This window comes from Ovis aries, chromosome 2 (genome assembly GCF_016772045.2).
Source record: "Ovis aries strain OAR_USU_Benz2616 breed Rambouillet chromosome 2, ARS-UI_Ramb_v3.0, whole genome shotgun sequence".
Lineage (NCBI taxonomy): Eukaryota > Metazoa > Chordata > Mammalia > Artiodactyla > Bovidae > Ovis > Ovis aries.
The window spans coordinates 213,438,823-213,453,731 of NC_056055.1; the positions used below are offsets into that span (position 1 = coordinate 213,438,823).

Sequence of the window (14,909 nt, forward strand, 5' to 3'; positions counted from 1 at the left end):
TGGAGAAGGAAATGGCAATCCACTCCAGTATTCCTGCCTGGAGAATCCCATGGACAGAGGAGCCTGGCAGGGTACTGTCCATGAAACTGCAAAAGTTGGACACAGCTGAGTGACTAACACACACAAAAGCTTTCAAAACAGTCAGATAATCAATACTGTTTATTGTGTATTTAGGGAACAAGTATTTTTCCTTTGCTTAGCTTTCATTGTCTCATAAAAATGAGACAGAGAGTAGTATAGATAATCTATTCATCCACATTATCAATTTCATAGATCTGACAAGTTCAAAACTGAAATATTTAAGCAAAATACAATGGCTTCTGGAAAGAAACAGGATGAAAATCAGATGTCCTGATTTCCAGTGTTGGTTTGGTACTTCAACTACATTTTGACATTGGTCAACATTTAATTCTACTACTTCTCACTATTTGATAAAATGATTTCTAGAATCTTTTCCCTCCTTAGAAATGCACATACATATTCAATAAACTTTTATTGTAACAGTATCTTAATAGAATTAAAGTCTGTTAGTTCCATTTTAATGGCATCAATTGCTATACACACAAAGAAGCATGATTATCTGAAGTATTTTATGTACAGAAAATATCTTTCTTTCATAATAATATGAACAAGCATTAATACAATTCAATTCAATGAGGCAAGTAGCAAATAATTTGCTATTCATTATCAACTTTATGAGTTGATTGTGCTCTACAAAGTTTCAAGTCGAATTTTCCTGATAAAACTATTAAATCCTTTATTTGGATGCTGTCTTTATTAAGATATAATTCATATATCATGCAGTTCTTTATTGAAAGTACACAATTCAATGCTATTTTAATATATCCACAGACTTGTACAATCATCATCACCATCTCAAACTATTAAATAACTTTTTTAAAGTGATTATACATTTAAACTTTTAATTTTAGTATTTTTTCCTAAATTCATGGAGGGAATTGGTCTTGGTCATCTTTCAAAGAAGAGACATATCACTATTATTGAGATCCTTGGGTTTTTATCCTTCTAACGTAAAATGCAAAAATACAATGTTATCTGAGATTATGAAAACGGTTGTTAAAATAGGGATAATTTATAAGACAGAAGAAAGAACTTCAAAACTATGGTTTTACAAACCCTTGAAAACCTGTTCAGTGAGCAATATAAGGAAATTTGACTCAGGGACAGTACTAAAATTTTTATTTTAGTACTAATGAAGGACAACTGTGATGCATGAAATGGTATGTTAGGTTAAAGTGATTTTATGAGTATATGAAATGCCACACAACGAGGTATATACTAGGTTTTATTGTTGTCAATTTGATTGTTGCAGTATTATAGATGGAATTTAAAATACTTGATTTAAAATACAGCTTAGGTTATCTTTAGAAAGTGACAAAGCACTTTCAGAAAACCTTTTCAACTAGAAAATACAAAGGTAATTTCTCTATAGGGCTTTGTGCTTGTCTGAAACATAGAAATGTGTGTTGTTCCTAATACACAATCAAAGAGCCTCACAATCTAAATGGAAAAAAAAGCAAAAGTTACACAGTCATTCCAGATGAAAATTAATAGGAAAACAAGAGAAAAAAAATTGTTGACACATATGAGAGGAAATATTACTTATCATAATGTCCTTCATAAAGAAAATAGAAACATTTTTCAATTTGGAGAGGTATACATTTCTATAATCTATTAAGAATTACCCATATTTATATACTTTAAAAAATATATACACAATAGTCAATATGTCAATATGTATTTTGACCTATCTGTTTACTCAAAATTATTCCTTCTTAAAACAATTTCTTTTTATGTTTTTTTCTTTATGCCACACAAACTCTCCTTAAACGTCTTGGCCAGCACACATATTCTGAAATTTTACCACTCTGATCATTTTAATATCTGAACCAATCAATACCTCAAAGCTCATGAGATAAAGATGACATAAGATGCCTTACCCGTCATAGAGGTTACAAGACTCTATGCACATCCTTCCCCTGCTGAAGCGACGGCATGACAAGCACTGGTCTGGCCCAGGTCCCCAACACCCATCATTTGAACAGAGATGGTTGCACACCATTCCTTCAGCAGCTGAAAAACACCAGAATCAAGGGGAAATAAAACAGAAGCCTGTGTCCAAACTAACCATGTTAATATGAATCTTCCTAAGTAAAGCTATTTCTAAAGGAGTCATTGTGAAAGAGATCTGTGGCAGACGTCTGGCTACCTATCTAGCCACTATGGCTCACCCTATACTCCATATTTCCCTAGCGCAGAGCCCCAGTCACTGTATGTAGATAGCACCATTGCATCTTTCATAATGGTGAACAAATGCCTCTTACCTCTATCAAAATTCTAGGGAGGGAGAGTGACAGAAATTAACATTCCAGTTAAGGTAAGGAACAGAACATATCTTTCTAAAGTCAACCCTTTGCTCCACTGATACAACAAACATTTTGGCTTCAATTTCATATAAGAAATTCATGCAGAAATAGAACAAGTTATAATTATCATAAAACAACAAATATTAAAAGTGGAAAAAATAAATAATTTTGCATTAGTTTGTATTAACTAGAATTTTATGTAAATAGAAATATGCAGTATGTTATCTTTTTTAGGTAATTTCTTTAACTCAGAATAATTACTTCGAGATTTATCCATGTTGTTACATGTATCAATATTTATTCATTTTTATTACTCAGTATATCCCATTGTATGCATATAGAACATTTTTAAACCAGTCACGTAATGCTAGACATTTAGATTGTTTCCCACTTGTGGCTATTAAAAATTTAGCTACTATGAACATCCATGTGTACATTTGTTTACACATACACTTTCATTTTATTTATTTATTTATTCATTTTTGGAATGAAATGGGTGGATAATATGGTAGGCAGAGGGTTAATTTTTTTAAAGAAACTATCAGATAATTTTTCAAAATATTGTAGCATTTTACATTCTCCATACCAACAAAATCAACTTGTGAACTGAAGTTTCCTCACATCTTTACCAATACTTGGTATAGCTAGCCTGTTTAATTTTAGCCTTCCTAATATGTAGTGGAATCTCGTTATGGATTTGATTCACATTTTCTGGATGATTAAAGATATTGAACATTTTTTAATGTGCTTACTTGCTATATTCTTTGATGAAGTGGCACTGAATTTTCTGCTCATTTTATATTGGATTGATTGGTTTCTTACTATTGAGCATCCAGAGTTCTTTATAGATTCTGCAAATGTTTTCTCCCTGTCTTAGTCTTAACTTTTTATTTACTTATCACTCTTTTGACAAGTACATATTTTAAAATATTGGTGAAGTGCAACTTATCAATTTTATCTTTTATAAATTGTACTTTGGGCATTATATCTAAAATTTTTTGTCTAAACCAAAGTAACAAAAATTTTGTTCAATATTTCCCTTTATAAGTTTGATGGGTTTTTGCCCATATAGCCCATTTATAGTTAGTTTGCAAATTATACTGCATTAGTAAGGATTCTGAAGAAAAACAGAATAAATAGGTATATTCATATCTGTATCTACATATTTTATATACTTTGATATAAGAAATTGTTTCACACAGTTATAGAGGCTGTGAAGTCTGTCTGCTGTTTACAAGTTGAAGACCCAGTCAGTTCAGTTCAGTCGCTCAGTCATGTCTGACTCTTTGAGATCCCATGGACTGCGGCACGCCAGGCTTTCCTGTCCATCACCAACTCCCAGAGCTTGCTCAAACTCATGTCCATCGAGTTGGTGATGCCATTGAACCATCTCATCTTCTGTCATCCCCTTTTCCTCCTGCCTTCAATCTTTCCCAGCATCAGGGTCTTTCCCAATGAGTCAGTTCTTCGCATCAGGTGGCCAAAACATTGGAGTTTCAGCTTCAGCATCAGTCCTTCAGGACTGATTTCCTTTAGGATTGACTGGTTGGATCTCCCTGTAGTCCAAGGGACTCTCAAGAGTCTTCTCCAACACTACAGTTCAAAAGCATAAATTCTTCAGCACTCAGCTTTCCTTATGGTCCAACTCTCACATCCATACATGACCACTGGAAAAACCACAACTTTGACTAGATGGACCTCTGTTTTCTAGGTTGGTCATAGCTTTTCTTTCAAAGAGCAAGTGTCTTTTAATTTCATGGCTGCAGTCACCATCTGCAGTGATTTTGGAGCCCAAGAAAATAAAGTCTGTCACTGTTTCCATTGTTTCCCCATCTTTTTGCCATCTGGTGATGGGACCACATACCATGATCTTAGTTTTGTGAATGTTGACTTTTAAGCCAGTGTTTTCACTCTCCTCTTTCACTCTTATCAAGAGGCTATGAAGACCCTGAAAAGCCTACAATACAGTTTTAGTCTGAGCTTTAGAACCAGAAGCACAGACATTTTAAGTCTCAGTCTAAGGGCAGAAGAAGACTAATGCACCAGTTCAGGAGTCAGGCAGAGAGACTAAGTATGTCCTTTTCAGTCTTAAATGAATTAGAATATACCTATCCACTTCATTTCACTCAGTCTACCAATTCAAATATTAATCTCATCCAGAAACACTCTTCCAAACACATCCACAAATAATGTTTAACTAAATACTTGGGGAAACCATGACTCAGTCAAGTTGACACATAAAATTCACCAACACAGATACTATCTTTTTCTTTTTTTGGCATGTAGATATTCAATTTTTCCAGTACCATTTGTTGAAAATGCAATCCCTTTTCCAGTAAATTATCTTTGCATATTTGTTTAAAATCAGTTGTCCTCATACTTGCAGGTCTATTCATATTTCTTGACTTTTCTATTGATCTATTGATCTATGTCTATTGATCTATCTCTCAGGGTGTATTTTCTCACCTTTAATATATATGTCTTTATGATTGAAGTCTATGTACTGTAGGCAGCATACAGTTGGGTATTGCCTTTTTAATCTGATCTGACAACCTCTGCCTTTAATTAGGGTTGTTGTTGTTCAGTTGCTAAGTTGTGTCCAAATCTTTGAAACTCCATGAACTGCAGCACATCAGGTTTCCCTGTCCTTCATTATCTCCTGGATTCCACTCATACTTATGTCTGTTGAGTCAGTGATACCATCCAGGAATTTCATCCTCTGTTGTCCTCTCCTCCTCTCGCCCTCAGTCTTCCCCAGCATCAGAGTCTTTCCCAATGAGCCAGCTCTTAGGGTATGTAACAAATTAACTTTACTATGATCATTGTAGTTAAAAATTATCGATTTTACTATTTATCCAAACTATCCTCTTCCCATTTTTTCTCTTTTTCATGACACATTTTGTAAAATCAAATTCTTTATTCTTTCATTTTATCTCTTTTGCTTTTGGCTTCTGAGCTACATAGATTTTTAATTTGCTATTTTAATGATATAGTTTGTGTTTGCAGTAGACATTAAAATAATTTTAAAAGATAATCTGAAGAAACAGTGACTATACACAGTGTTTTCTTGAAACTTAAAGGAATGTTGTTCTCATAATATTAACTATTTTAGCTAACTTATAAAGTTTGTGGACTTTGCTTAACTGATTCCATGTCTTAAGATAGCATATGTTGTAACTATTCTTCTCATCTTTTGGGAAAATTATTCAAAAATTGAATGATTTGATATTTTACTCAGGAAAGGCTGACAGTTTAGCTGTTGTACTGATTTTAACAAATAGCAAGAGGTCTCTCTTTCTGATTCATTTACAATGCAGAAAAAGAGGGCTTTTTCACTGTATAAAATAAATGTCTGTAGAAAGGAAATCTTAACATAAGTCTCATATCACTGATTCCTAGATGTACAAGTAACTTCCCACTAATTTATAAAGGTATAAGGAATAAGAAAGAAAGTTCAATCAAGCTGACTGAATATAAATGTGTAAAATCAAATTTTATACAACTGATGAAGATTAGAAAGGAGTAAAAGATCAGAGATATTAAAATATTATGATCGAATGCCCATTTTATAAGCATTGAGACATTTTAAGGTTACTGATAGAGTGTTTCATATTCTGACACATACATACATACATTTATATACAAATTTTGTATGTACTTGCTTATGGGATAAATATAATTATCAGAAGAAACCTTAAGGAAAAAAATCAATAGCTGTATTATAAAAGCAACTTGCAAAGATAAACAGATTATAGTCAAAATCATACTGCAGAATATCATGAATCTCTCCCTTTCCTATCCTTGTAGAAAACATAATCAATGTCTCACATTCTTCGTATATCAACTTCTGTCCAAGCCTTAAATATGCTTTCAGTTTCTTCCTTTAGGGTGTTGATAAAACCATCAGTACACCTTTGTGCTGCCCATTTCATGATATTCCATCAATTCCTTGATCTATTTATTTTACCTATTCACATTCATTCTGGGGGGCTTGAAAAAATTACTCTCATTCTTGTCCCTTCTCCTTCGATTTTCTGTTCTCTCCTTTGACATTAGTTAAAGAAGAGAGTATTAGCATCACTCAGACTCCTACCTTCTTTTCTTTACCTACTACTTTTCTTAGTCTGTATTCAGATGCTCAATTTCAGAGCAGCTTTGAATCTGGGAAACAGTAACTATTGGAGCAAAGCAATAATAAGTCGGAAATCATAATAATTACTTTCTTCTCAGACTCTTTCCAAAAGTCACTCTACTGAGTGAAACCTTGGGAAACATCTCCACAAAGCACAGAACAAAAGACCAAGGAAACTACTTTGAAATTCTTAAGAGAAAAGAAATTTTCAATCAGTACCAAGAATTCAACAGCCCTCTGACCCTCCAGGGTGATAGTCCCAAAGGAAGGCGTAAAAGGCCTATTTGGTGGCTTGCAGCTTAGCAATGTAGCCATTAGGCAACCTTTAACTTCTTTTTTTTTGGAAGCTGCAAAAATTTTTTTTCATTATAACATCTGATTTGTATCTGTCTATTAAAATATTGGAGAGATAATAATGTGCTTATTATTTTGACCTTTACAGAGAATATTGAGCTTGCTTTCATTAACATAGAGTCAAGCTTAAATAATGGATCTTGCTATGTGTGAAAGTAAATGGATTAGCTCAAAACACTGAAATGAAGTACCTGTCTGCAAGCACAAAGACAGAAATAATATCTTCTTTTTCACTGTACAAGACCACCTACATATGCTGTTTACACTACCTACCATATGTAGAGGCATGGGTTTGACTTGGAATGTCTTTGGGCAGATACCATTAATCATTTTTATGAAAGCTGAAAAAGATGATTTAGTTGTCATAGTTCATTTTTTTTTCTGATTGGATCAACATAGATCAAATCCTTACTCTACGACTAGCCATGCAGCCTTGGGCAATTATTTACATATTACTTATCTGTAAGTAAATAATAACATCTATCTCTCTGATTAGACACCATATTATTAATATATACTATATATTATAGTATATAATGCAGAGTTTTTAATTTATCTATGCCCTCAGTAAATGTCCTTAAGAGAAATGTAGAAACATACAAGTATACCCACGTGTTTACTTTTAGAAGTATTTGCTGAGAAACTTCTTAGTTTAGGCTGGACACTGCTAAGAAATGGGGGTATAAAGGACATATGAAATAGCATACATATTGTGTTATGTAGTGCTTACAGCCCAGTTAAGAAGACAGCACTAGATAAATAATTCTTTATATATATATATATATATATATATATATATATATAAGCAATCTCTATCCATCTATCTATATATAGAGAAAATATAATGACTTTCCTAACCTAATGGGTAGGTGTCATAAGGTCAGCCCACAGAAAGAGGGACAACAATCTGAGATGAGAAGGATAAATAAAAATTATTAAGGCAGAGAGGTCTGGGGAAAATTGGGTTTTACAAATCTAGCCATTAAGAGTCTGAGCAGGGAATAGATTAAGCTTTCACAAAACTGACTGGACTTGCACACTGAGTGGAAAAGGAATATCTGATGAGCCACTGAGGTGAACAATGTTCAGAGTATGTAGGAACTATTGGCCATTTAAAGGCTTTTCTGCTTTGGCAAAAGACCTGTAGGAAATTAATGAAAGGATTTAAGCAGAGAAATTATGAGGCCTCCCTGGTGGCACAGATGGTAAAGAATCTGCTTGCAAAGTAGGAGACATGGGTTTGACCCCTGGATCAGAAAAATTCCCTGTAGAAAGGAATGGGTACCCTCTTAGTATTCACGCCTGGAGCATTCCATGGACAGAGGAAGCTGGAGGGCTACATACAGTCCTTTGGCCCAAAGAGTTGGACATGATTGAGCAACTAACACTTTCTATAAAATATCACTTCAAATGCTTTGAAGGGACTGACTTAAAAACATATTCGAATAGTTGGTGGGAGAGAGAAAATAGTTGAACTGTCCAGAGATAGGCATATTTGACCCAAGCAGGGTCAGTCAGGGTTCTTTCCACAACACAGATGTTGAGAGAGAGAAAGTAGGGCTATTTTACCCATACTCATAATCCTGGAGAATACTCTGGGCAGGGATAAAGATTTTTAGTGACTTCTAAATATTTCTTCTTTAATTGGAGGATGAAGATTTACAATGTCTGTTAGTTTCTGCTGTACACACAATGTGAATCAGCTAAAAGTATACACAAACTTCCTCCTTCTTGAGCCAAGCCCCATCCCAACCCTCTAGGTCATCACAGAGCACCGAGCTGAGCTCCCTATGTTATACAGCAGTTTCCCACTAGCTATCCATTGTACACATGGTTCAGTTCAGTTGCTCAGTCGTGTCCAACTCTTTGTGACCCCATGAACTGCAGCATGCCAAGCTTCCCTGTCCATCACCAACTGCTGGAGTTTACCCAAACCCATGTCCATTGAGTCGGCGATGCCATCCAACCATCTCATCCTCTGTCATCCCCTTCTCCTCCTTCCCTAATCATTCCCAGCATCAGGGTCTATTCAAATGAGTCGGCTCTTTGCATCAGGTGGACAAAGTATTGGAATTTCAGCTTCAACATCAGTCCTTCCAGTGAACAGCCAGGACTGATCTCTTTTAGGATGGACTGGTTGGATCTCCTTGCAGTCCAAGGGACTCTGAAGAGTCTGCTCCAACATCACAGTTCAAAAGCATTAGTTCCTCAGCGCTCAGCTTTCTTTATAGTCCAACTCTCACATCTATACATGACTACTGGAAAAACCAGAGCTTTGACTAGACAGACCTTTTTTGACAAAGTAATGTCTCTGCTTTTTAATACGCTGTCTAGGTTGGTCATAACTTTCCTTCCAAGGAGTAAGTGTCTTTTAATTTCATGGTTGTAGTCAATGCAACTAATGAAGAAAGAGAGCTGACCTATTAAGAAAGCAGAATCAGGCAACGTTGAAGAATTGAGTCATGGTAATGTTTAACCCCTGGAGCCATCTGTACCTGAAGGAAGATCCCCCTTGCACTTCCCAGTTCTGTGAGCTGATAAACTCTGTTTTCTTTTCTTTTAATTATGTTTATTTTCATTATATCAAAAGACTTAAAGTTTGCACAATTATGATCATGTTTTATTTTTTACAGATTTACTACGATAAAGTTTTTTTAGTCTTCTAACATTGCTTAAATTTAAGGTGTACAATGTGATTTGATACACATATAAGTGTTAATCACAATAAGTTAATATAATATATCCTTCACTTCACATAACTACTATTTTGTTGTGGTGGTGGTGGAAACATAAAACCTCTACTCTCATTGCAACTTTCACATATAAAATAGAGTTTTGTAAACCATAGTTGCTATGCTGTACCTTAGATCCAGTAGTCATGTATGGATGTAAGAGTTGGTCTATAAAGGAAGCTGAGCACCGAGGAACTAATGCTTTTGAACTGTGGTGTTGGGGAAGACTCTTCAGAGTCCCTTGGAAAGCAAGGAGATTCAACCAGTCCATCCTAAAGTAAATCAGTCCTAAATATTCATTGGAAGGACTGACACTGAAGCTGAAGCTCCAATACTTTGGCCGCCTGATGAGAGGAAGTGACTCAGTTGAAAAAACCCTGATGCTGAGAGAGATTGAAGTAGGAGGAGAAGGGGACGACAGAGGATGAAATGGTTGGATGGCATCACCGACTTAATGGACATGAGTTAAGATAAACTCCAGGATTTGGTGATGGACAGGGAAGCCTGGCATGTTGCAATCCATGGGATCACAAAGAGTCGGACATGACTGAGCACCTGAACTGAACCTTAGATCTCCAGAACTTATAAAGTTTGTACACTCTGATCAGTACCTTACTATTTCCCCTACTCCTCAGAATCTGGCAGCCATCATTCTACTCCCTGTTTCTGTGAGTTTAATGGTTTTAGATTCTGCATGAAACTGCTGTCATACAATATTTGTCATTCTCTGTCTAACTTAATCCACTTAATATTGATGTCCTAAAGGTCTACCTATGTTGCCACATATGGAAGGATTTTCTTCTTTTTTATGGCTGAATATGCCACTGTGTGTATATATCAATCTATATACATGCAACATATGCTTTATACAGTCAACTGTTGACAGACACATTGTTTCCATATCTTGGCTATTGTGAATAGTGCTGCAATGAACATGAGGATGCAGAGAAGTGAAATCGCTAGATATAGTAATTTTATTTTTGATTTTTTGAGGAATTTCTGTACCATTTTCCATCATGACTGCCTCAATTACATTCACTCCAACAGTGTACTAGAGGTCCCTTTTCTCCACACCCTCACCAGCACTTGTTATCTCTTTGCTTTTTGATAGTAGGAATTCTAACAGAAATTGATGTCTCATTGTGGTTTCAATTTGCATTAACATGTCCCTACCCCCAGGTGGCGCTAGTGGTAAAGAACCTGCCTGCCGATGCAGGATAAGTAAGAAACACGGGTTCTACCCCTGAGTCAGGAATATCCCCTAGAGAAGGAAATGGCAAGCCACTTCAGCATTCTTGTCTGGAGAATCCCATGGACAGAGGAGCCTGGCGGATTACAGTCCATTGGGTCGAAAAATGTCAGACACGACTGAAGTGACTTACACACACTGATTAGTGACATTGAGTGCTGAGCACCTTTTCATGACTTGTTGCTATTTGCATGTCTTCTTTAGAGAAACATCTGTTCACATTCTCTGCACATTTTCACACCAGATTGTTTGTTATTCAGTTTTTTAGTTCTTTATATACTTTTATATATGCTTGTATTAAGGCCTTATCAGATACATGACTTGAAAATATTTTCTCCAATTAGACAGTTTGGCTTTACATTTTGTTGATTGCTTTTGTTGTTCTTTTGGCTATGCATAAACTTTTTAGTTTGATGTAGTCCCACTTATTTTTGCTTTTGTTGATTCTGCTTTCAGTGTCATATCCATAAAGTCATTACCAAAACCAGTGTCAAGGAACCTACAATCTTCAATGTTTCTTCTAGGAATATTGTGGTTTGGGGCTTATGTTTAAGTCCTTAATCTTTTTTGAGTTCATTTTTGTGAGTAGTATAATATAGGGGTGCAATTTCTTTCTTTTGCATATGATTATCATTATTTTCCCATTTTAATTTACTGATCAATTATCCTTTTCTTATTTAATATTCTTGTCATCCTTATTAAATATTAGTTAAACTTACATGTGGTTTTATTTCTGGAGTCTTGATTCTATTCCACTGATCTATATGTCTATTTTCATGCCAGGAGCATAGTTTTAATCATTATGGCTTCTAAACAAATGTTTCATTATTTATCTATTTACAAAAAGTATGTATTATTTTATATATGACTATTGTTTTATATTCTAATGATAATAAAAATACTATTATAATTAGAAAAATTAAATTATTTCCATTTTTAAAAGTAATTATTGAATATGGCTTCTCTCTTTATGTTGGGTTTCAGTGCATTCATGCAAATAATTTTAAAATGGAGATGTATCAGTTCAAATGTAACTAGATTATGAAAGTTTGGTTAATATTTATGTCTTTATTGTGTATATTCTACTGTTAAAATCTTTATGCTTAATTATTTACAGAAACCTCAAATATTATTATATACTTAGTCTAAATCTCCTTCCCACTAGCACTGTTTCGTCCCAAAACCGTAAAAATAAAGGAGGCAAAAAAATGTTCCAGCTTTTCATACCCTGGTGTTTCTCTCAATCTCGTCAAACCATAAAGTCTACTTTGAAATTTTTGACTTTAAAGATTAAGACTGCTCAAGTTATACATTATACAGATGAGGTGAAGTTTTTCTTTTATTGTCATTACTGTTTTAAGTCATGTTGAACTAAAAAAATAACTTAAAAATCAAGACTGTTCTTTTTCCTTTTAAGCTACCAAGCTGATATATAGATTTAGATGAGCATATTTTATGGTGATGGCAGGTATGTGCATTTATCTGTGTGCATGCCTGCGTATGAGTTCTAGGGTAGTGTACATGTATGTATATGTGCTGTGTGAGTATATAAATACATACCTTATGCTGCATGTCTGTGTATCCGTCTTGTAATGAATATGTATATGTGCTTGTGTGTATCTCGTGTGTGGTATACTAAGAAAGAATGTTTAAAAATGCAGTATCTACAATTTAAAATGAAACAATATTTAAGTTTACCCACTTGCAGATACTTAAAGCTCAACATTCAGAAAACTAAGATCATGGCATCTGGTCCCATAACTTCGTGGCAAATAGATGGGGAAACAGTGGAAACAGTGTCAGACTTTATTTTGGGGGGTTCCAAAATCACTGCAGATGGTGATTGCAGCCATGAAATGAAAAGATGCTTACTCCTTGGAAGAAAAGTTATGACCAACCTAGACAGCATATTAAAAAGCAGAGACCTTACTTTGCCAACAGAAGCCCATCTAGTAAAGGCTATGGTTTTTCCAGTGGTCATGTATGGATGTAAGAGTTGGACTGTGAAGAAAGCTGAGTGCTGAAGAATTGATGCTTTTGAAACTGTTGTGTTGGAGAAGACTCTTGAGAGTCCCTTGGACTGCAAGGAGATCCAACCAGTCCATCCTAAAGGAGATCAGTCCTGTGTGTTCTTTGGAAGGACTGCTGTTAAAGCTGAAACTCCAATACTTCGGCCACCTCATGTGAAGAGTTGACTCATTGGAAAAGACTCTGATGCTGGGAGGGATTGAGGGCAGGAGGAGAAGGGGATGACAAGATGAGATGGCTGGATGGCATCACCGACTCGATGGGCAAGAGTTTGCATAAACTCCGGGAGTTGGTGATGGACAGGGAGGCCTGGCGTGCTGCGATTCATGGGGTTGCAAAGAGTTAGATACAACTAATAGACTGAACTGAATTTAACTGAACTTGCAGATAATACTGTGGGTAATAAAATGGTCTCAATCCCATGTGGGCAGTCATTGCAGGCTCAGTTTAAACATCAGCAACACCTCTGAGATCAATTTTATAGGATAATTACATTTCTAAGAATGCTGGATCCAATGTACTATGAGACCGAAGCCCAAATTTTGATAAATGGATTTCATGCAAACATTTTTCACTCTAAGATGTTAAAAATGAAAAATAAAATGCTTAATTTTATTTATAGCACCACAAAGCTGCTTTCTTCAAACTGTTTCATTTCTTCCTCAAACTGTTAAGTCAACTATAACTCTACAGAACAATAAAATACGTTCACGGTTTTAAAAGTGGCTAAATGTCCAAGAGATATAATGCTGAAAGCTGAAGAACATGTTAAATTTTAGGTTACTATTATTAATCTTCTTTTGGTTGTTTGGAAATTTTAGAAGTCTTAAAGAAATAAGGAATAATTGCATAACTTTTTCCTATCTTGCTTTTTTATAGCTAGTTTCTTTCTGCATTTTCTTTTCCCATTTGTTTTTTACTCAGGTTTACAAAATGTAAAAGAAAGGACTTGAAAAATGATTAAATGAGTCAAAGAAGAATAATGTTTTTCTCTGACTCTTTTATTTTTTTCTCCAGGTTTTCTTTTCATGGTTAAATCTTACTTTTGAAAGCTAGTAATACTATTGTTTTATTTTCATTTTGTTTTGTTTTTTTAAAAACAAAATTTTCAAACAGTGTACTAAAATTTTTTTCAAAAGCAAAAATTTCAAACAGTGTACAAAGAATTTCAAAGAGAAAAAATGAGAGTATAATTCTGACTTAGAGAAATATTTATGTTAGTGTTGAAAAATATTCTATCTCACTTCCATGGATAATCTATTTTGTCTGGGGCATGTACAAAAACACGTATAGTAATGTGGGATAAAAAACTTAGGTATTACAGAAAAAAAGAGCAAGGATTCTGTCAGGAATCAGAAATATATAAAACCAAGGAAACAATCTAGGCTCAATATAAGGATAAATCTCATTCAGTGTGGATATGTATATTTTGATACATAATATGATTTTATATTTCTTGATTCTATGAGGAACAGAAGAATATATAAGAACTTAAGTTCACTCAAAACCAGAATTACATGTTGAAATCATGTTGAAGTAGATCTATTTTCTCTGGAAAATATATTTAAGGATCCAAGAGAACTAAAGTGTGAATTCCTCACAAATTATGTTATGTTTTATAAAAATTGCTAATCTAAACTGGCTTAAACCATTTCTGGAACAAGGTGGGATACAGATAAATAATCAATTGACCACATAACCTGGTAAATTTAAGTCATGTTAACTTCTTCAGAGTTTACATTTTCTTAATGTGTCCTGTACTATTCATTAGGATGCTTAATGAACTTAATCATTATCTGTGTATACCCTTGTGATTGTTATGATGTTGAGATCAAAGAAGCAAGAAGACTTCCTAACAGAAAAATAAGGAATGAAACTTTTAAAAAGCACTGATCTATCATGACCTCAATAAGAACATACATTTGTTAACAGATCATTTGAATTCTAATTACTTTTATTTTATATTTATCATAAGTAAATTAGTACTATATTCATAGTGTGTCACCTATAGGATGTAGAAGAAAGTA

The 14,909-nt window shown here is 34.4% G+C and overlaps 1 protein-coding gene across 3 annotated transcripts in view; it reads right to left on the reverse strand.

The window, feature by feature from the left end:
• The window catches only part of ERBB4 (erb-b2 receptor tyrosine kinase 4), a 1,296,210-nt gene that overhangs the window by 307,794 nt on the left and 973,507 nt on the right, over positions 1-14,909 (reverse strand). For all 3 annotated transcript variants that reach the window (XM_060410398.1, XM_042244993.2, XM_060410397.1), the window contains exon 13: positions 1,962-2,094. In XM_060410398.1, the coding sequence (XP_060266381.1) occupies positions 1,962-2,094 (133 nt within the window). The remainder of the gene's footprint in view (positions 1-1,961; positions 2,095-14,909) is intronic.